This window comes from Schistocerca gregaria, chromosome 4 (assembly GCF_023897955.1).
Source record: "Schistocerca gregaria isolate iqSchGreg1 chromosome 4, iqSchGreg1.2, whole genome shotgun sequence".
Lineage (NCBI taxonomy): Eukaryota > Metazoa > Arthropoda > Insecta > Orthoptera > Acrididae > Schistocerca > Schistocerca gregaria.
In genome coordinates, this window is record NC_064923.1 from 461,373,383 (window position 1) to 461,396,840 (window position 23,458).

Here is a 23,458-nt window from a genome sequence, read left to right on the forward strand (position 1 = left end):
GCATTCCTTTCTTATCTCTGAAATTCTCACGCTGACCCAGATGTGTCCTGGTCATCGTACTCTTCTGGCCTTCGTTCTTCCATTCAAAACAAAGAACAATGAGTGATAACGCGATGCATGATGTAAGGAAACTCCCCTCTTTCTCGTCTTATCGTCGACGTTCAGTGAAGTAGCGATACAGCTCCACTTAAAAGGAAGTGAAGTGTAAGCCATTACACGAGTGCGACGTTCAGAATGCTGGGGTGTCGCGTTCCCCTGCAGCTACCAGCTGCCCTAGCAGGTAAGGAAGCTCTCACATGTAGTCATATGCAGGGCGTTCGTACTGATGACATTTCGAAACCATTTCTGTGGCTGTTATATATAACACAGTCACTTTTTATTTAATTTGTGTGCTGTCTCATGTGGTTCGATCCGTGGATGAATATGCTATTAAGCATATTAGTCTAGTTTCATTCTCCTTTCCAGTGCCTTCCACCTCAGTTGTTGCAACAGTTATTTCGACTACCATTCTGGTAAATATCGGAACAGCATAGTAACACGACTGTTTCCAGAAACTACGTAATACTGGTTTACAAGGCTGCCTAATAGTTGCCGTTTTCTACTCTTTATCCATTTGTGGGATGAATCTCTCAGTCTACAATGGAGGGTGCACTTTTTCGAAACTTCCTAACTGATTAAAACTCTGTGCCCGACCGGGTTACGAATTCATAGCTGAAGCTGCATAAGGCAATGATCCGGCGTGCCTGGATAGATCAGTAGTTAAGAAGGTAACCTTCGATATTCTAGGTTTTTGGTTGGAATCCTGGCCCGGCACCCAACTGTAATTTGCCAACATGGTTTTTAAAAAAATGGTGAAATGTGTGTGAATTCCAAAGGGACCATACTGCTGAGGTCAGCGGTCCCTTGACTCACATACTACTTAAACAAACTCAATCTGACTTATGCTAAGAACAACACACACACCCATGCCCGAGGGAGGACTCGAACCTCCGACGGGAATGGCCTCGAAATCCGTGACATGGCGACCTAAACCGCACGGCCTCTCAGCGTGGCGAGAAGATTTTTTTTTTTTTTTTTTACATCGGTTTCTTTGAGTGATGTGGTGCATTCAGTAAGATATTGACGTTGTATTCTGACTGATATCTCCATTTGATCATGCAAATGTAGGTTTCCTAGAGCTGAAATAAGGAGAAAGGCGAATGGGTTGTTTGAATGACCCTGGAAATCAGTCATCCCGCACTTCTTTATCAGGAAGAACTTCATCGTTCTCAGGATGACAAACCCCAATACTGTACTTCACCCGTCCTTATTCCCCTCTCACACTAACGTTTTAACTTATGTAATATGGCATGAAATTCAGGAGCACATTTTGTTTTCCGTGCATTCCCGCTGATAAGTTAGAGTACTGCTAGAAGTACTGTAGAACGGACGTAAGTTGCATTGAGACTTATTTACTCTAAACAAGCTGATTAGTTAAGCAGTTCTCTTACACTGCAATGAGGAACGATTGGCTATTATACTGTGTGACAACCCTCTTGGAGGGGTACGAATACTTCACGCATGAATTTCTAGTAAACGTCACGAATATTACTTTGCTTTTCTTTAAAATTCTAAGAGAGAATGCTAAACGAGTATTTATCTTGACTTTGTCATGAGAATCAAGATGTTGGCGTCCAATGAAAATCTGGATTAAAGTACATTTCATTCGGATTTTTGATTATATATGGTTGAAACACTTCGTTGACTTTTAACTTTAACATCCTTTATTTCGATGTTTTTTCATAACCAGATTACTAAGAAGTAGCGCGGACTACACAGCAAAACACAGTTTTAGCACAGAACAGAAAGGTTTACAAGCGCAATTTCTCATAGTGACAGAACACAGTCTATGCGCACAGTATGTAAGCGGCCTGACGACACAAACTGATATATTAGCTGACAAATCTGGCATTGCCTGGGAACTCATTCTAATTTCATATAAGACTAGTGCCACTATACGGATACAAATCAGGTTTGATGTAACGGTCATGAGCATTACTTACCTTTGGGAATGGAATGGTGAGTACGTGTTAGTCAAAAACAGCTACTCACTGAGTTTAAACGAGGTCGTGTAATAAGTCAATAAGAAGCGGATGTTCCTCCTGCGATATTGCAGAAAGACTTGGCAATAAATCAGCCACTCTATGTAATTGCTGGCAGGGGTAGTCACGAGAGTGTAAGGTAGCAATAAGATCAGCTCCCGACGGCCATCTGGCTTTACCAAGAGAGGAGACCATAGAGTCTGGCGTACGGCACTGGCGCTTCGTACTGCATCTGCAGCAGCAATCTGAGCAGCAGGTGGCACCACAGTGACACAACGACCTGTTACAAATCTGTTACTTCAAGCAGAGCTTGTAGCCACACGCCATGTAGTGTGCATTTCACTGATACCAACCCCCCTCCCCCCCAAAACCCCCACCATTTACGACTTCAGTGGTCTCAAACGAGGGCTCATTGGAGGTCGGGATAGAGATGTGCTATGTTTTCTCATGAAAGCTAGTTCTGCCCCGGTACCAGTGATGGTCATGGGTTGGTTAGAAAGAGGCCAGTTGAGGATCTGCAATCAACCTGTATGCATGTTAGACACATTGGACCTACACCTGGACATGTGGTCCGGGATGGAATTTCATATGAAAGCAGGAACACTTCGTGATTATCCCAGGCGCTCTAACTACAAAACTGTACATCAAATGTACATGAACAGCAATCCAGGGGGTGTTTTCCAACAGCCTAACGCTCGCCACATACCGCTGTTGTAATGCATCAAGCTGTACAGAGTGGCTACATGTAGCCTTAGCCTGCTCGATCAGCAGATCTGCCTCCAAACGAACACAAATGGGGCATCACTGGACGACAACTCTACTCTCATCTACAAACAGCATTAATCGTCCGTATATTAGCCGACCAAGTGCAGTAGACGTGGAACTAAAATACGACACCTGTACGACACAACGCATGCATGTTTGCATGCTTTCTTTCAACTTCCTGGCAGCTACACACGTTATTAATGACCAGAATTTCACATTTGCAATGCCTTATCTCGCTCTTACACGAAACTATGATCTTGCAATGTTATCACTCAAATATGTTGCCTAGACAAATGTATTCCCGAAATTTCAATTCTCTACATTAATTATTTCTTCGTGCTGCGATTTTTTCCCGTCAGTGTTTTAGAAACGAAAGCATAAACCAAATTGTGTTTGTAGAGTATTATCGGAAATTTCCTTGTATTCGTGACAACACATTTGAAATAATGAAACAGTCGTACAAATATCCCGAGCAGTTACCGTACACTGGCCGCAGCTACTTCACGTGTCTAAAAAGCCATTTTGTGGACGTTTTCATGGCGACACCTCTTCACAACTCAACAGACGGACATTGTCCTACCCTACAGTCGTTTGCGCTTCGCAGTTGAAAGCTGTCCAAGGTACTCCCAGTTACCAGGAATTTCCTTAAGCTGATTCGACTGTAGGAGTTTTTTAGTGGTAAAGAACGTACTAAAATATCATGCCTGATGCAGAATTTTCACACATGCTTCAGTGTTTATCGTGTCAGATCTCCTGAACTTCACTATGTGATTGAAAATATACTGACACCCCTGCAAACAAAAGTTTTACACATTAGGTACATTGTGCTGCCACCTACTGCCAGGTGATCCATATCGGTGACCTTAGTAGCCATTAGATATTGTGAGAGAGCAGAATAGGGCGCTTCGCGGAACTCACGGGCTTCCAACGTGGTCAGGTGATTGGGTGTCACTTGTGTCATGCGTCTATACGCAAGGTTTCCACACTCCCAAACATCCCTAGATCGACTGTTTCCGATTTGATTGTGAACTGGAACTTGGAGGGACACGTACAGCAAAAAAGTGTACAGGCCGACCTCGTCTGTTGACTGACAGAGACCGCCGACTGTTGAAGAGGGTCGTAAAGTGTAACAGGCAGACTTTTATCCAGGCCATCAGACAGGAATTCCAAACAGCACAAGGATCCACTGCTGCTACTATGACAGTTAGGCGGCAGGTGAGAAAACTTGGATGTCATGTTGGAGCGGCTGTTCATAAGCCACACATCACGCCGGTAATCGCCAAACGACGCCTCGCTTGGTGTACGGAGTGTAAACATAGGACGATTGAACAGTGTAGAAACGTTATGTGTAGGAGCGAATCATGGTACACAATGTGGCGATCTGATGGCAGGGTGTGGGTATGGCGAATGCCCGGTGAACGTCATCAGCCAGCGTGTGTAGTCCCAACAGCAAAATTCGGAGGCACTGGTGTTATGGTGTGGTCGTGTTATTCACGGAGGAGTCTTACACCTGTTGTTTTGCGTGGCACTATTACAGAACAGACCCAAATAGATGTTTTAAGCACCTTCTTTCTTCCCACTGTTGAAGAGAAATTCGACGATTGTGATTGCATCTTTCAACACGATCAAACACCTGTTCATAACGCATGGCCTGTGCCGAGGTGGTTAGAGGACAGTAATAACTATTTAATGGACTATCCTGCACAGAGTCCTGACCTAAATGCTATAGAACATCTTTGAGATGTTCTGGAACGCCCACTTCGTGCCAGGTCTCAGCGACCGACATCGATACCTCTCCTCAGTGCAGCACTCTGTGAAGAATGGGCTGCCATCCCCCAGGAAACCTTCCAGCACCTATTATTGCGAGGGTGGAAGCTGTCATCAAGGCTAATGGTGGCCTAACAACATATTGAATTTCAGCTTTACCGATGGAGGGCGCACGATCTTCGTATCAGTCAGGCGTCCGGATACTTTTGATCACATAATGTACTTACGAAGAAATAGTCTGCTCGAATATAAAGTGTTGCAATTGACAAAATCTTGTCAATACCGTAATTAAAATCTGTGTGTTCCATTATTATTCTAAAACACAGCAATAATCAGTAAGTGAAATTAAATTAAGAAGGTGTATTATTAGAAATCACAAGTTAAGTACTTTTGAAATGACAGCTATTGACTACAAACAGAAACTTCCATTGCGGAAAACTGTTAGACACTGAAGAAACCCTGTTTATATTGAAATACTATATGTTTAATGGTCGAAGACATTCTTTCATTTCAATGTGAGGGATGGTGCACAATTGACAAAATGTCTGGTGGTTATAATTAAAGTGTGGCCACACACAGAGATTATCCATGTTCTGTTGTAACTATCGTATGGCAGCTAAATTTGGTAGATACTTTTGTACGTTAATGCAGAAATTTGGTAGACATTCTAATACGTTAACACGAAAACAAATTATGCCAGATAAAACTTTAGTTCAACTGTTGGCAACCAGTTTCAAATCGGGCGCTGTATACTGTTTGTATGATGGTATGACATTCCCGTTGGAAATGTTAATTAAAATAATGAATCATATTTTTTTTAAATTCACTTTTTATATTTTATCACTAATTGCTTGAAAATGCAGGTATTCGTTATAAATTAATCCCTGGTATAAAAATGAAAAATATCAACTACATTATAAAATATTTAAATCTATATATTGTGAATGAATACAAACTATTAAAAGTGTCATATGTACACAGTGATCAACCACAACATTATGACTACATGTCTGATAGCTGGTATGTCCACTTTTGCCACGGATATCAACAACGACGTGTCGTGGCACGGAAGCAATGAGACCTTGGAAGGTTGCTTGAGCGAGTTGGCACCACATCTGCACACGTCACCTAATTCCCGTAAATTCTCGGGAGGGGGCGATGAGCTGTGACGCCACTTTCAATCGCGTCCCAGATGTGTTCCACCGTGTCAGATCTGGCGAGTTGGGGGGCCAGCACATCAACTGGAACTCGCCGCTGTGTTCCTCCAATCACTCCGTCGCACTCCTGGCCTTGTAACATGGAGCATCACCTTGATCCAAAATACCACTGCCATCGCGGCTTTTGAGACAGTGCTGTATTGTGGGTAACTACATTATATTTGAAAAGCTTAAGTTTATTATTAACGTCATCTGCAAGGTTATTACTATGCAGTATCAACAATAAGAATTTGGAAACTCTTTAGTGTGGAACACCTGAAGTTACTTCTACATCTGCCGATGATTTCCCATCTAAGATGACATGTTGGTACTTTCTTACAAAGAAATACTCAATCCAGTCACTAACATCGATTCTTGCCCCATGCAATCGTAGCTCCTTTTGTAAGCATTTGATTTGGACCTGGCTAAAATGCTTTTCGGAAGTCAAGAAATACTGCTTCTAGCTGACTGTCTTGCTCAGTGTCCTTCGCGATTTTAAGTGAGAGAAGCAGGAGCTGTGTTTCGCGTTACTGATGTGTTTCGGAATACATTCAGGTCAGCAGGAAAGTGGTCGTTCCATTTGAGAAACGTCGCATTTGAGCTCAGAATATATTCTTAGATTCTACAAAAAACGCATGTTAAGGATACTAGACGGTAATTTTATGTTTCACTTCAGCTGCAAATTGTGTATAGAATCTGCCAGGGAGTCGACCTTGTACTGGAGATTAGTTTAATTTTAAAGACTTTAGCTGCTTGTTAACGCTACTAACACTGATATCTATAATATATGTTGTTGCATTGTTACGAAAATTCAACTGCGCAATGGTCGTCGATTTTCCCATAAAAGAAATGTTTGAAAACAGGCCTCTCATTTCCTCTTTTTCTTTGGCACCATCAGGTTCAGTTTCATTGGCATCCATGAGTCTCCGAACGTTGACTTGGATGACACTAAAAGCCTTTGAGTGTGACCAGCATTTCTTTGTATGTCGTGAGAAATCTTTCAGTAAGATTCTGCAACGACAGTCATTCGAGACCAGGCGCATTTCTCATTTGAGAGCTGAAAGTGTTTCATTTAGCATGTAACTATTTATGAACACACTTGTTGTTTTACACTTATTATGCAGAGGCTGTTTCTTTAGATATATCACTTTCGTCATTTATGTCATGTAGGATCATGTACTGCTCTTCTGGATACATGTCTATGATTATCGTAGACGAATAAGAGACTCAGATGTCTCAAGGAAAACTTAAGTAAAAGGGTACACATCAATTCGTGTATGGCCAACTGAACATTAAACTTGAGCCACAGTTCTTCTACATGTTCCCGTCTAAATTCTTTAAGGTGTACTATACACATAAAATTCTCTACTTCTATAGCTGCCCAGAGTTACAAAGTAATTGTTGTTAAAACTAGCACAACATCTGTGATTCGTTTGAACGTGGTCGTTCTCAAACGTGTTAGGTCTATTGTTGCTATTAAATAGGTTGTATACACTAAATATGTGGGCTTTCAAACTATCTGTGTAGACAGTTTTGAGACAAACATCCGACATTGTTGTCGCGCTCCCCACTTACAGAACTGTAATTTTACCAATAGATTAGTTAATGATTATAGTCCCCTCTGACGACGACAGTAAAATTGGTAACGTATGCACCAAGGAACTAAGGTTCTCCCTAGAGTTTACGATTATTTCTGGGGATGAACCCAGTGTTCGACAGAAAGATCAGTTACAATATTATATCAACCCTTAAAACTAAGGCTTTGCCCAAACATCACGCATAAAGCTTCAGTTTCGATTTCGTTGAATGTGAGTTCTTTGTTTACTGCTATAAATTCACAACCGCCATTTCCCGTTAGTCTATCCATTCGATATAAACTTAAATGTTCTTCGAAACTCCCTTATCCATTTTGGTTCTAATCAGCTTCAGTACCTAGTATTAATTGAAGCCCACGTATTTGTTCTATTGCTTCAAACTATGGGGCACACTTGTGAATATTTGGTTACTTCGTCATTGACATTTTATTTCTCTCAGCTATGGGGGGGGGGGGGCTTTCTTCTGGATCTTACATAATACCTCGTGGTTATAATTATACTTTCCCTATTTAACACGTTGTAACATGGGAACTAATTACCATACGAGTACCAGACTCGGCAGCGTTAATGTCCAGAATATGTGGTGCATGTTTCCCATGCGTCACAGCGTCACCGTCCACTTCCAACTACGGCCTCCAGGTGCTATGATCAGTCACCGTGATTCACAGTCTTACACATCTGACCAGTTGCAGTGCACATGTTGCTCTGTAATCAAAACAACAGTAATGCTGCAGCTGCACTTCGAGAATATCGCTAGCTGAAAGGATTACTGAAGAGTCCTCTTTCTCCACCAGCTGTGCGCAGCATGATGAAGAAGTTCAAATTAACTGGAGAACTGGCCGTCGCTGCGGGAAGAGGCCGACGACCGATTGCACCGCAGATGGATGATGAAATTGCTGTCGCTATGCAGATAACGCTGCGCACAGTTTCCGATTGTCAGGCAGTGCGCTTGCTGCGTCACGAAAATTGAACGTCCCGTGGTCCACTGTGCAGAAGATTCTTGTAACCAATCTTAAATAGTATCCGTACAAATCCATATCGTACAGCAGCTTGCACCACAGGACGCACCAATAATGCCCTGCTCCTTTTGTCGAAGCTCATGTTGATATTCCAACATGTGCACTGCAACTGGTCAGATGTGTAAGACTATGAATCACGGTGACTGATCATAGCACATGGAGGCCGTAGTTGGAAGTGGACGGTGACGCACAACGACGTGTTGACTTCGCTCTCCACGTTCTCGCAAGGATTGAAATTGACGATGCCTGGCCCTGGATCGCCCTATGGACAGATGAAACTCATTTTTCTTTGACGGGTGGGATGAACACACCCAACTGCCGAGTGTGGGGATCTTTACCTCCAGTGACTGTGCATGAAGTTTCGCTGTATGGTGAACGTGTAACCGTATCGTGTGGCTTCATGGCTACGTTTATCATTGGCCTATATTTTTTGAATAGTTTGGCCCTTAAGGACCAAACACGTGCATTGTGGCTGGCTAGCGTTACTACGTTATGCTTTGTCAGCATGTCATACCCGAACTACAGGAGAGACACGCATTGAACTCAACAGTTGACACGTAAAATGAGACCCCACCCCAATTCGTTCGTGAAGTTCACCTGCTTCTCTGAAACAAATTTGGAAACGATCGAATTATCAGCCGATCGTTTCCAAATGACTGGTCGGCATGATCACCTGATCTCACTCCCTGTGATTGCCGTTTGTTGGGCTACCTGAAGGACATGATTTAGGACAGGAAGTCACACATGTGCTGAACTGAAACGCAGCATATGAAGAGAGGTAGCCAGCATGCCTACAGACAAGCTTCGTTCTGCTGTGCAGAATGCAATGTTGTGCTTTCAGACTCTTCTCGACATTGATGGGTGCCATAGTGAGGCCATTTTGTAGCAGTAATCGTACCGGTATGAAATGGCATGAAGTACCGTAGCACCACATTAAAAGTTTTTCAGTTGAATTGATTCTGCATTATTTCTCTTCCCCGTGTCCTTGAAACTATTGATACCAAGTTTGGTAATCGTATGTTAATTAGTTTCCTGGTTAGAATGGATTAAATAGGGAAATTTTAATTGTAATCACCCAATCTATCATTACAAGGACAGGATGGAGACTCGACTCATCTAAGAAATACATTGTGCGCACCACACCAACATACAGTTAGGTACCTGGGAAGGAGCCTCTTATATACAGGTAATAAAGAAGAAGCAGAAAAAAATTTAACTGCATACTACCCAATCTCTGGAAAAATAGTTCTGTCACAGTATTATAAAAATCTACTTTTAATGTCATGCAGCCTTTATTACGTTTGTAGATCAGATGATGCAAGCTTGTCGAAACCGGTCATCGAGAAATACGTAATATTTAGCGGTCTTGAACTTCTGAAGAAATTTCTTTCCAATAAACTAAGGGATAGCTCCTATCAGACAAGCAGACATAAAACTATATACAAACCGGAAATTGACTAACCACATATGGAGCCTTATTTTTCGTCTCGAGTTTTATGAAATGTAATTGTAGCAAATGCAATGGTAAAATAGGGACAGAATTTCTTGTCTTTCTAACGATTCCTTCATAATATTGCAGTTGCTGCCAACATAGCTTTAACAGTGACAAAAAATAGGTGCTTACTGCAAATACCCTGAAGACCCAAAGAAACTGGTTCACCAGCCTAATATCGTGTAGGGCCCCTCGAGCAGGAACAAATGCTGCAACAAAACGTGGCATTGACTCGATTAATGTCCGAAGTAGTGCTGGAGGGAACTGACACCGTGAATAATAAAGGGCTGCCCATAAGCCCGTAAGAATTCGCGTATGTGGAGGTATCTTGTCAACACCACGTTCCAACGCATCCCAGGTATGCCCAATAATGCTCAAGTCTGGAGAGTTTAGTGGCCAGCAGAAGTGTTTAAACTCAGAACAGTGTTCCTGGAGCCACTCTGTAGCAATTATGAACGTGTGAGGTGTCGCAATGTCCAGCAGCAATTGCTCAAGTTTGCCTGAATGCACAATTGAAGTGAATGGATGCAGGTGATCAGATAGGATGTTTACGTACGTGCCCCTGTCAGAGTCGTATCTAGACGTATTAAGAGTCCCACATCATTGCAACTACATACGCCCCATACCACTACAGAGCCTCTTCCAACTTGAATAATCCCCTGCTGACATGCAGCGTCCATGGATTCGTGAGCTTGTCTCCATAGCCGTACACGTCCATTCGCTAGGTACTATTTCAAACATGACTCTTCCGACCCAGAAACATGTTTTCAGTCATTAAAAGTTCAATGTCAGTGTATATAGGCCCAGGCAAGGCGTCATCAGTACATAAGTGGGCCTTAGTCTCCGAAAGCCAACATCGATGATACTACATTGAATGGTTGGCACGCTGACACTTGTTGACGGCTCAGCACTGAAATCTGCAGCAGTTTGCGGAAGGGTTCCACTTCTGTCACGTTAGGCGATTCTCTTTGGGCGTCGTTGGTCCCATTGTTGCAGTATCTTTTTCGGGTCACAGTGATGTCGTAAATTTGATGTTTTACCGGATTCCTGATATTCAGAGTGAATGGTCGTACGGGAAAAACCCCACTTCATCGCTACCTGGGAAGTGTTGTGCCCATCGCCCGTACACCGACTATAAGAGTACGTTCAAACTCACTTAAATTCTGCTAAGCTGCCGTTGAAATAGCAGTAACAGAGCTAACAAGTGCGCCAGACATTTTCTTATATAGGCGTTGCCGACCGCAGCGGCAAATTCTGCCTATTTACGAGGGCTATAGTGAAAAATAAGGCCCGATTGATTGTGAAATGGAAACCACAGTGAAAATCTGATGAAGCTTTTCATAGATGTGTTGGACAGTGTCTCTAATACGACCAACAACCGCATCACGTCACTCTTTTTTTAAAAAAAATCTGAGCGTACAGTGAGTATGTAACAGAATTCCTTCTCTAGTCGCATGAACCGCTCATATGAAGACGACGTTTGTTTGGCACAGACAATAAGCTGCAGATGAACGTAGAGAGTTGGTAACAATCACAGGCCGCCTTCTGTGAGGAGGTTGGGAACTTTCTGCAATGCTACGTCAAATTTCGAAGTCAGAGCGACGACTGTATAGAGAATGAGTTGGGAGGTGTAGCTAACTATTGTAAACAAAACGTTTTTTATTTTGACTCTGATTTCCATTTCGTGACCAATCGGACTTTAGTTTCCAAACAATCCTCGTACATATCTCTGATTCTGAATATGTATGCCTATACCAGTTTCTTTGGCGCTTCAGTGTACGTACGAGTCAGTGGCTCCAATTTTGAGCTACAAAGTTAGCACATCGCACGGTCACTGCACAGCTCCGTTTTTACAGCTATGGCTCCAATATGTGACTGCTCGCTGAATTTTCAAAGCATATAAGCCATTACAGATAGTCTGTTAAAATATTAACAACATTCTAGGTACATAATCGTTATTATGGTAAATCGCTGTTTATCTGGTTTCAAAGAACTGAGCGGTACTAGTTTAGCTCCGTGGAAGTATCAGTACGAAAGTTCTCCATCGTGGGCCGTAAAAAGACAGACAGATCACTGATGGCACTTATTTCCTGCGCCTTGTGACATTTAAACTGATATCAGTGAGATCATGACAGAAGCCTTACAATTATGTACGTTCGTAAAGTCACACATATAGCGCGAAAATGCAGTTTCGTATCACAAAACCAATTTCTATGTGTTTTTAAATAACAAAAATATTAAAGTGATATTGGGACATAGTGTAAAAATGAAGCGTTTGTATTTGAAAGTAGTTTCTTCGAAGTGTGATTGTAACATCACCAAACCTACACAGTAAATGATATTTCAACATATGTATATACGACTATAGTAGGATACTGCTTCCGAAGTAAATACACGTAACACAGTCTGCTTTAAAGAACAGTATTCAAAGTTGTTGTTCAGATAATTATTTGTTCTGTTCCACACATAGATTAAACTGGAACTTCGACATAATTGTGACGTAACGTCAAATAAATTATGAGACGCTCTAATCTTCCGAGATTCAGAAACAGCATAATTAAAATTTGAGCAGCGTTAAATGGCTACCTGCTTAGAATTTTCATAAATTACTTGCCGTATTTACTTTTAGACTATTTTTCCTTTACGGTTGCCATCACCATTGTACCATTTCATACAACAACAGCCTGTTTACCGGAGAAACTTGAGATGAAACGTATACATAACCAAACACAGCGGTATTTACAGAGTAATCCCCAGAAGCTGGTATTCATTTTATAGGAAACCCAAGGAAAGTCTTATACATGCAATTACAGAAAATAGTGTACTGCTTTTCGGTCGATCAGTTCGAAAGAAATCGGTCCAATTTATACGAGTAAGAATGCGGTGTATCGAATTCGCAAATGTTTGGCAGTCTTTCTGAGAGTAAGCGATCCAATAAAACTAATATGGACCAGCCATAATTATTTCAAAACATTTGCTGTAATAATTGGACTGGAGGTTTGAGCATTAAGTCTGAACATACTTTTGCGTTGACCACGTTTTATGGGTCTCCTGCTAGCAGACGGCTCTGGTAAGTGTTAAATATATAGTGCCCCACGTTGGGAGCCTGCTTATGTAATAATAAGTTCCTTATCTCCAATATGGGAGATAAGCACAGTACGGGAAGGTAATTGTTTGGTGGTGATTTTTTACATTACTTGGAAATCTATTTACCTTAACTAAATCTTTTACTTATAGAGCAGAAGATAACATAACAACTGCGGTCATAAGATAGCAGAAAGTTAACATGCATTAACAGCATTTGCACTGATGCTTGCCTGTATTCGTCGTGGAATACTATCCACAGGTTCATCGAAGCACTGTCGGTCCAGATTGTCTCACTCCTCAACGGCGATTCGGGGTAGATCCCTCAGAGTGGTTTGTGGATCACGTCGTCCATAAACAGCCCTTTTCAATCTATCTCAGGCATGCACCATAGGATTCATGTGTGGAGAACATGAGAACATGCTAGCCACTTTAGTCGTGTGATGTCGTTATCCTGAAAGAAGTCATTCACAAGATGTGCACGATGGGGACGCGAAGTGTCGGTCATGAAGACGAATGCCTCGCCAATATGCTGCCCATATGGTTGCACTATCGGTCGGAGAATGGCATTCACTTATCGTACAGCCGTTACGGCGCTTTCCATGACCACCAGCGGCGTACGTAGGCCCACATAATGGCACCCCAAAACAGCAGGGAACCTCCACCTTGCTGCACGCGCTGGATGGTGCGTCTAAGGCGTTCAGCCTGACGGGGTTGTCTCCAAACACGTGTCCGACAATTGGCACGTTGAAGGCATATGCGACACTCATCGATGAAGAGGACGTGATGGCAATCCTGATTGGTCCAGTCGCCATGTTGTTGGGCCCATTTGTACCGCGCTCCATGATGTCGTGGTTGCAAAGATGGACCTTGCCGTGGACGTCGCGAGTGAAGTTGCGCATCATGCAGCCTACTGTGCGCAGTTTGAGTCGTAACACGACGTTCTGTGGCTACACGAAAAGCATTATTCAACATTATTGCTGTCAGTGTTCCTCCGAGCCCTAATCCGTAGGTAGCGGTCATCCACTGCAGTAGTAGCCTTGGGCGGCCTGTGCGAGGCATGTAATCGACAGTTCCTGTCCATGTCCGAACAACATCGCTTCGTTTCGCTCCGAGTCGCCTCGACGCTTCCCTTGTTGAGAGCCCCTCCTGGCACAAAGTAACAATGCGGACGCGATTGAATCGCGGGTATTGACCGTCTAGGCATGGTAGAACTACAGAATACGAGCCGTGTGCCTACTTCCTAGTGGAATGACTGGAACTGATCGGCTGTTGGGCACCCTCCGTATAATAGGCGCTGCTCACGCATGGTTGTTTACATCTTTGAATGGTTTTAGTCACATCTCTGAACAGTCAAAGGGACTGTGTCTTTGATACAATAACCACACTCAACGGGTATTTTCGGGAGTTCTGGGAAATGGAGTGATGCAAAACTTCTTTTTATGTGTGTAATTTGCGTATTTCCATTACACAGTAAAACAAAAAAAGTGTAATAATACACACACTATGTCATTAATCACATCAGGGTCACTTTCCTGTAGCCTATTGCTTTGAGACAAACGGAATACTGACAGGTGGACTTTCGCTGAAGTGCCTTAGAGGGCTGTTGTTTCCACCACACTTTCCAAAGCACAAGCTGCAGCTGCTCTGTGATTAGTTAAGCTTTTTGACCTTCTTCCACTTAATGTCTTTATTTTTATGCATTTTGCCAATTTACCTAATTGTCCTTACTTTTGCTTCTTACCACAATGATCTACTTATTAGCTCTTTGCTGTTAGTCAGATAATAAACAGTAAACTTTACATTATCTTTCTTTCTTTCTCAGAATTTCCAGTTGCATTTCTTATGGCCAATTTTCCCTTTCCTGCTTTAAACATGAAGACAGTAGTAGACTGTCGTCAGTAGTCGTATGATATCTTATTATCGAAAAACAAGTCAGATACGGTTCATGCAATTTCAAGTAGCTCTTGAAATAACTTCCTAATAGCCGACATATCTTCGTGTTAAGCTGATGATAATCTCGACAAAGATCGACTACCAACACAGCAGATGTAAGACCGATTAAATTTCTCTTTGATTTTCTGTAAATATGGTCTGATAGTAGGTACCTTTCGAACCTAAACATCGAATACATTACGAAGTAACACTTTCCGAACTAGCTGAATCAATTGAAAGAACTTCCACACGTATCCCTTGAGAGGACACAACTTGAGGTCGTTTATTCGTTTCTGAAATCTCTTTTTTTGGCAGTCGACCTCCTGGTTTTTCCATGGGATAATGTACTGGACGGAGATTTAAAGGGAAAAGGACCACTACGCACTACATTATCCTTGAGATATAAAAAATATGCAGAGGTGACAGATACATTTTATGAACATTCCTTTAAAGCAAAATTCGAAGTAAAGTCTGCTTGTTGTTGTGTTTTCTATATGTGACTCTTTGACATGATAATCATTGGATCACTGGTTACGGAATCAAAACTAGTAGACCATCGGAAGATGTACTGTCCCAGGGCACATTCCTTTAGCACAGTGATGCAAACTAAACGTTTTTATAAGGATAGCTAGCTGTTGTGTTCGGTTACTAACGGAGTTAAAAACACCTGCAATAACATTTCTGAGAACTATGTGACAGTACGATATGCTTAGGTTGCTCATGCGATCAGGAAACTAACAGAACCGTTTCTCAGTGAAGCATTGTTATAGCTGGCTCAAGAGCCTTGTTAAGTACTGATAAGTTATTGGAATGAATTAATTATCTCGGTAAAGTGGCCCATAAACTGACGTTTAGCATAGTCCCAGACAAGCCAGGAGCAGGGGCTTCAACAGTTCATATTGTCAGAGAAAAGGCTATCGTTGAGGATTGCAAGAAGCTTTGAGAATTTCTGCAGTAACTGGGTGGATCCTGACCGAATTTCCGATTTGCTGTAACTTGTAACAAATATAATACTAATGGTTATACATACTAGACACGTACCTTTGGCACTTACCTAAAAAATCATCTTGGAAATTGAGGTTTACTTACATTGTAGGCATTTGCCATCCTGTGACCAACATTCGGTAATGACGTGAAGAGCTAAGAGCTTCTGTACAGTACTGCCCATAGTATTTTTGACGTTTTCTTACAAAAGGTGATGGAGATGGAGAGGATTGGGGTGACCAGGGCTTTATAGAAACACTGCGACTGTGAATAAATGGCGCCTTAGGGAACTTCTTAAGAGCTGACTATCTTCATCTCCACTTTTTCAGTGTCTTTTAGTTTTGGTACGACTAGCGACCTGCTATGTTCCTGCGACGTGCGAATTTCAGAGTAAAGCAGGATCACAGAAATGTGCCGAGAAACAAATAAAAACCTTATTACCTAACTTTATTTCATTCTACATAATAGTCAAAATATTATTACAAAACATCGAACATAGTTTGTAAGAGCGAACAGTGTGTGAGACACAGGGGAATAAAATCTCATACAAGCAGATTCTGCAAGAGGTATATCCCAGTTACATGTCACTCGGTAATGGTTCTCAAGGAAGAGCTTGTGCAGGGTACGTCGGAAAAGAGGACGTTACGCAAAAGCCACGTAAATCCGTAAGAAATAATTCTATTGATGAGACTAAGAATCCTATATCACCATAGAAACGTAGGACACGTTGAGGAACATTTGTTCAGAAGAGCAGGAGAGGAAGGTGACTTACATAATGTTTTCTTATTGAAGGGCCAGTTGTTACACATCCGATATGAGGCAGTTTGTCTTGTGCAGGAAGGTCACGCGATACTTTGGTTCTGATGAGTAACTGCTACCAGTGTTTTTTCCGCTATCATATAACCATACAATTAAGGTTCCTTCTTTCTATGTATTCGCAATACATTGCATTTGTCTATGTTAGCGGTCAGTTGCCACTCCCTGCACCAAGTGTCTATCCGCTGCTGATCTCCCTGCAATTCCCTACAATTTTCTAATGCTGCAACTTCTCTGTATACTACAGCATTATCCGCGAAAAACCGCATGGAACTTCCGACACTATCTACTAGGACATTTATATATACTGTGAAAAGCAATTCTCTCATAACTCTCCCCTGTGGCACGCCAGAGGTTACTTAAACGTCTGTAGACGTCTCTCCATTGATAACAACATGCTGTGTTCTGTTTGCTAAAAACTCTTCAATCCAGCCACACAGCTGGTCTGATTTTCCGCAGGCTCTTACTTTGTTTATCAGTCGACAGTGCGGAACTGTATCGAACGCCTCCCCGAAGTCAAGGAAAATAGCATCTACCTGGGAGCCTGTATCTGACATTTTCTGGGTCTCATGAACAAATAAAGCGAGTTAGGTCTCACACGATCGCTTTTTCCGAAATCCATGCTGATTCCTACAGAGTAGATTCCGGGTTTCCAAAACCGACATGATACTCGAGCAAGAAACATGTTCTAAAATTCTACAACTGATCGACGTCAGAGATATAGGTCTATAGTTTTGCAATCTACGATCCTTCTTGAAGACTGGGACTACCTGCGCTCTTTTCCAATCATTTCGAACCTTCAGTTCCTCTAGAGACTTGCAGTACACGGCTTTTAGTAGGGGGGCAAGTGCTTTCGCGTACTCTTTGTAGAATCGAATTGGTATCCCGTCAGGTCCAGTGGACTTTCCTCTGTTGAGTGATTCCAGTTGCTTTTCTATTCCTTGGACACTTATTTCGATGTCAGCCATTTTTTCGTTTGTGCAAGGATTTAGAGAAGCAACTGTGGTTGCTCTGTGTGGATGCGAGCCGAGTTGGTGAAACTTCACTCTCAGCTCCAGGCTGTCATGGCTTCTGTTACATCTACATCTACATCCATACTCCGCAAGCCACCTGACGGTGTGTGGCGGAGGGTACCTTGAGTACCTCTATCGGTTCTCCCTTCTATTCCAGTCTCGTATTGTACGTGGAAAGAAGGATTGTCGGTATGCTTCTGTGTGGGCTCTAATCTCTCTGATTTTATCCTCATGGTCTCTTCGCGAGATATACGTAGGAGGGAGCAATATACTGCTTGACTCTTCGGTGAAGGTATGTTCTCGAAACTTTAACAAAAGCCCGTACCGAGCTACTGAGTGTCTCTCCTGCAGAGTCTTCCAATGGTGTTTATCTGTCATCTCCGTAACGCTTTCGCGATTACTAAATGATCCTGTAACGAAGCGCGCTGCTCTCTGTTCGATCTTCTCTATCTCTTCTATCAACCCTATCTGGTGCGGATCCCACACTGCTGAGCAGTACTCAAGCATTGGGCGAACAAGCGTACTGTAACCTACTTCCTTTGTTGTCGGATTGCATTTCCTTAAGATTCTTCCAATGAATCTCAGTCTGGCATCTGCTTTACCGACGATCAACTTTATATGATCATTCCATTTTAAATCACTCCTAATGAGTACTCCCAGATAATTTATGGAATTAACTGCTTCCAGTTGCTGACCTGCTATTTTGTAGCTAAATGATAAGGGACCTATCTTTCTATGTATTCGCATCACATTACACTTGTCTACATTGAGATTCAATTGCCATTCCGTGCACCATGCGTCAATTCGCTGCAGATCCTCCTGCATTTCAGTACAATTTTCCATTGTTGCAACCTCTCGATACACCACAGCATCATCTGCAAAAAGCCTCAGTGAACTTCCGATGTCATCCACCAGGTCATTTATGTATATTGTGAATAGCAACGGTCCTATGACACTCCCCTGCGGCACACCTGAAATCACTCTTACTTCGGAAGACTTCTCTCCATTGAGAATGACATGCTGCGTTCTGTTATCTAGGAACTCCTCAATCCAATCACACAATTGGTCTGATAGTACGTATGCTCTTACTTTGTTCATTAAACGACTGTGGGGAAACGTGTCAAAAGCCTTGCGGAAGTCAAGAAACACGGCATCTACCTGTGAACCCGTGTCTAAGGCCCTCTGAGTCTCGTGGACGAATAGCGCGAGCTGGGTTTCATACGAGCGTCCTTTTCGAAACCCGTGCTGATTCCTACAGAGTAGATTTCTAGTCTCCAGAAAAGACATTATACTCGAACATAATACGTGTTCCAAAATTCTACAACTGATCGACGTTAGGGATATAGGTCTATAGTTCTGCACATCTGTTCGACGTCCCTTCTTGAAAACGAAGATGACCTGTGCCCTTTTCCAAGCGTTTGGAACGCTTCGCTCTTCTAGAGACCTACGGTACACCGCTGCAAGAAGGGGGGCAAGTTCCTTCGCGTACTCTGTGTAAAATCGAACTGGTATCCCATCAGGACCAGCGGCCTTTCCTCTTTTGAGTGATTTTAATTGTTTCTCTATCTCTCTGTCGTCTATTTCGATATCTACCATTTTGTCAACTGTGCGACAATCTAGACAAGGAAGCACAGTGCAGTCTTCCTCTGTGAAACAGCTTTGGAAGAAGACATTTAGTATTTAAGCCTTTAGTCTGTCATCCTCTGTTTCACTACCATTTTGGTCACAGAGTGACTGGACATTTTGTTTTGATCCCCCTACCGCTTTGACATAGGACCAAAATTTCTTAGGATTTTCTGCCAAGTCAGTACATAGAACTTTACTTTCGAATTCATTGAAAGCCTCTCGCATAGCCCTCCTCACACCACATTTCGCTTCGCGTAATTTTTGTTTGTCTGCAAGGCTTTGGCTATGTTTATGTTTGCTGTGAAGTTCCCTTTGCTTCCGCAGCAGTTTTCTAACTCGGTTGTTGTACCACGGTGGCTCTTTCCCATCTCTTACGATCTTGCTTGGCACATACTTATCTAACGCATATTGTACGATGGTTTTGAACTTTGTCCACTGATCCTCAACACTATCTGTACTTGAGACAAAACTTTTGTGTTGAGCCGTCAGGTACTCTGTAATCTGCTTTTTGTCACTTTTGCTAAACAGAAAAATCTTTCTACCTCTTTTAATATTTCTATTTACGGCTGAAATCATCGATGCAGTAACCGCTTTATGATCGCTGATTCCCTGTTCTGCATTAACTGATTCAAATAGTTCGGGTCTGTTTGTCACCAGAAGGTCTAATATGTTATCGCCACGAGTCGGTTTTCTGTTTAACTGCTCAAGGTAGTTTTCAGATAAAGCACTTTAAAAAATTTCACTGGATTCTTTGTCCCTGCCACCGGTTATGAACGTTTGAGTCTCCCAGTCTATATCGGCAAATTAAAAGCTCCACCCAGAACTGTAACATGGTGGGGAAATCTACTCGAAATATTTTCCAAATTATTCTTCAGGTGCTGAGCCACAACAGCTGCTGAGCCCGGAGACCTAAAGAGACATCCAATTAGCATGTCTGAGCCTGCTTTAACCGTGACCTTCAACCAAATCATTTCACAATTCGAATCTCCGTCAATTTCCTTCGATACTATTGCACTTCTTATCGCTATAAACACGCCTCCCCCTTCACTGTCCAGCCTGTCTCTGCGCTATACATTCCCATCTGAGTTCAGGGTTTCATTACTGTTTACATGTGGTTTCAGCCAACTTTCTGTCCCTAGTACTATATGGGCGTTGTGACCGTTTATTAATGAGTGCAGTTCTGGGACCTTTCTATAGACGCTCCTGCAGTTTGCTATTAGCACATTAATAGTGTTATTCCCTGTTGCATTTTGCCTACTCCTGCCTTGCCGCGTCTCAGGAGGCCTAGGGAGGGAATTCTCTAACCTAAAAAAAACCCCATGTGCACTCCACACGTACTCCGCTACCCTCGTAGCCGCTTCCGGCGTGTAATGCACGCCTAACCTATTAAGGGGGACCCTACATTTCTCCACCCGATAGCGGAGGTCGAGAAATTTGCACCCCAGCTCTCCGCAGACTCGTCTGAGCCTCTGGTTTAAGCCTTCCACTCGGCTCCAAACCAGAGGACCGCGATCGGTTCTGGGAACGATACTACAAATAGTTAGCTCCGATTCCACCCCGCGAGTGAAGCTTTCCGCCTTCACCATCTCCGCCAACCGCCTGTACGAACTGAGGATGACCTCTGAACCCAGCCGGCAGGAGTCATTGGTGCCGACATGAGCAACAATTTGCAGTCGGGTGCACCCAGTGCTCTCTATCGCCGCCTGTAGGACCTCCTCCACATCTCGGATGAGACCCCCCGGCCTTCTTGCCCAACCTTTCCGCTATTTCCCTAAGGGGCTCCATCACCCGCCTAACGTTGGAGCCCCCAATAACTAATAAACCCCTCCCCCCGTGTGCCTGCTCGGACCTTGCTGAAGGAGCAGCTACATGTCCACTCACAGGCAGAGCGGGCGATGCCACACGGCCAGCCTCCACATTGACCCTCCGCCTCGTGCGCCGCGAACGCCGCTGAACCCGCCACTCCCCTTGGGGAGAGGGTGGCCCAACCGCGCCCGGTATCCGCGAAGATGTCTCGACAGCAGGGACAGTGGGTGAAGCATGTAACACCTGGGGTGTACCTTGCGACACACCAGACTCCCCACTGCCGCTACACTCCGAGGCAGCAACCTCAAGACGGCTGACAGCGGCCATCAACACGCTCAGCTGTTCGCGAAGAGTGGCCAGCTCCTTCTGCGTCCGTACACAGCAGTCACACATCCTATCCATCCTAAGGAATCAATTTACTGAAGAGAATCAACTTTTAACTAGACTGCTAATTCACTAAAGGCGGCTGATTATTGACTAAACTGTGATTGCTAACCACTTCTTGTGGAAAACAATGAAAATAGCACTGCCTGTCTCTGGACTGTATTCAAAACAAACACTAGCACTACTGGCACTATGGCTGACTAAAGGGACTCTCTCTCTGACTGTATTCAAAACAAACACGAAATCTATGGAACACTATTACTAGCACTCGACAATTAAAGCTTCCTAAAAGCAAAAACACACGAAAGAAGAAGTGACAAGTAAGAAAAATACAGTTAATACTTAAATTAAGGTAGCTCGCTGCACAGCAGACATGAAGCAGACGGCGGTTAGGGCGACACAGCTTGAAGTTGCAGTGGATGTCCATCAGTATTGTGGTTCGGCCGTGGGGACCCGACAGACGTCCCGCACATCTGCACGGATGCCCAACACAGTTACAGATCACACTGAGGTTGACCCCTCATGCATATTCGAGTGGGAGGTCGCCACAGGGCATGGTAGGCGACGAAAGAATCCCTGGGAGCCGAACATAATGCATACCCTGTTAGTCTGACAAACAGGTTCCAGATGATATCTGTGTTTGGCGCTGTCCCTAACCCATATGTAGTAGCTTGTCCTGTTTCAGAGGAAACCTCTCAGGGACACAGCTGCCAAGGAGAGGAAGAAAGCCAATGTGCACTCTATGCACACACCAGGTGGAGTCATTCAGGATGTTGGTGGGTCGTTCCCAAAGCCATGAAGAGCACAGGGTATAGCCATCTGCAGGTGGTGGCTCACGTCGGTACCAATGATGTGTGACTCTTCGGATCAGAAGAGATTCTCTTTGGTTTTGGGCGGCTAACAGAAGTGGTAAAGGCTGCCAGTCTTGCTTGTGAGGTGAAAGCAGAGCTGACAATGTGCAGCACAGTCAACAGAAGCGATTGTGGGTCTCTGGTACCGAGTGGAAAGTCTGAATCAGAGGCTCACACTGTTCTACGACCATGTAGACTGCAGATTCGTCGACTTGCACCATAGGGTGGTTGGGTTTCGGGTTCGGCTAAGAAGGTCAGGCAACCACACGCAGGGAACATCTACACAGATAGCAGCAGCTGTGTGGTGTGGACTGGTCGGTTTTTTAGGTTAGAGAGTCTTGGGGAGACACCAAAAGGGCTTCACTCTTAAAAGCTGCTGGTGGAACTTGGGAAGAACGTGGATGCAGGTACCTTCGGTATAACAGTTGTAAATAGTCGTAGCTCTATAGGAAAGGTACCACAGCTCCAAGCGCTAATAGAAACCATTGATGCTGAAATCGTTATAGATACTGAAAGCCGTCTAAAGTCAGAGATAAGGTCATCCAAATTTTTTTGCGAAAAACCTATCGGTCCTCAGAAAGGATAGGCTACGCTCAGTTGGCGGTGGTGTGTTTATTGCTGTTACAAGTAGCGAAATTGAAATCGGCTGTTCCTGTGAGTTAGTATGGGTAGAGGTCATTCTTAGCAACCGGAATACAATAGAAATTGGATCCTTATACCCACCTTCCAACTCAGATGATACAACTGCTTGTAAGGGTACAATACCCTTACGTAGTATCGATTATGCACTATGTAAGGATCATACATGGTTTCAGCAAAGCCTGCAGTGCAGTCAACAATGTGCGAGTGGGTAAGCAGTAGTCGAGTGCTGGAGTCCGTGGGCGGAAGTCAGGTGTGAGAGGCTAGAGAGAGAGGTTGCCCGTTAGCGAGGCCGGAGATGAGTGGCAGAATGGCACACACTGTGTGATGTTCACAATGTTTATAAATTCAGTGATTTAATTAATAAATTCCAGCATTTAAGAAAGGAGATGTTATCATTTAGTT

General features: G+C 43.4%; 1 protein-coding gene across 1 annotated transcript in view; it reads left to right on the plus strand.

Moving 5' to 3' along the window:
* The first annotated feature begins 202 nt into the window (after positions 1–202).
* The window catches only part of LOC126267198 (facilitated trehalose transporter Tret1-like), a 98,167-nt gene continuing 74,911 nt past the window's right edge, over positions 203–23,458 (plus strand). Inside the window, exon 1 of the mRNA XM_049972167.1 lies at positions 203–280. Coding sequence (XP_049828124.1) covers positions 235–280 — 46 coding nt within the window. The 5' untranslated portion in view covers positions 203–234. The remainder of the gene's footprint in view (positions 281–23,458) is intronic.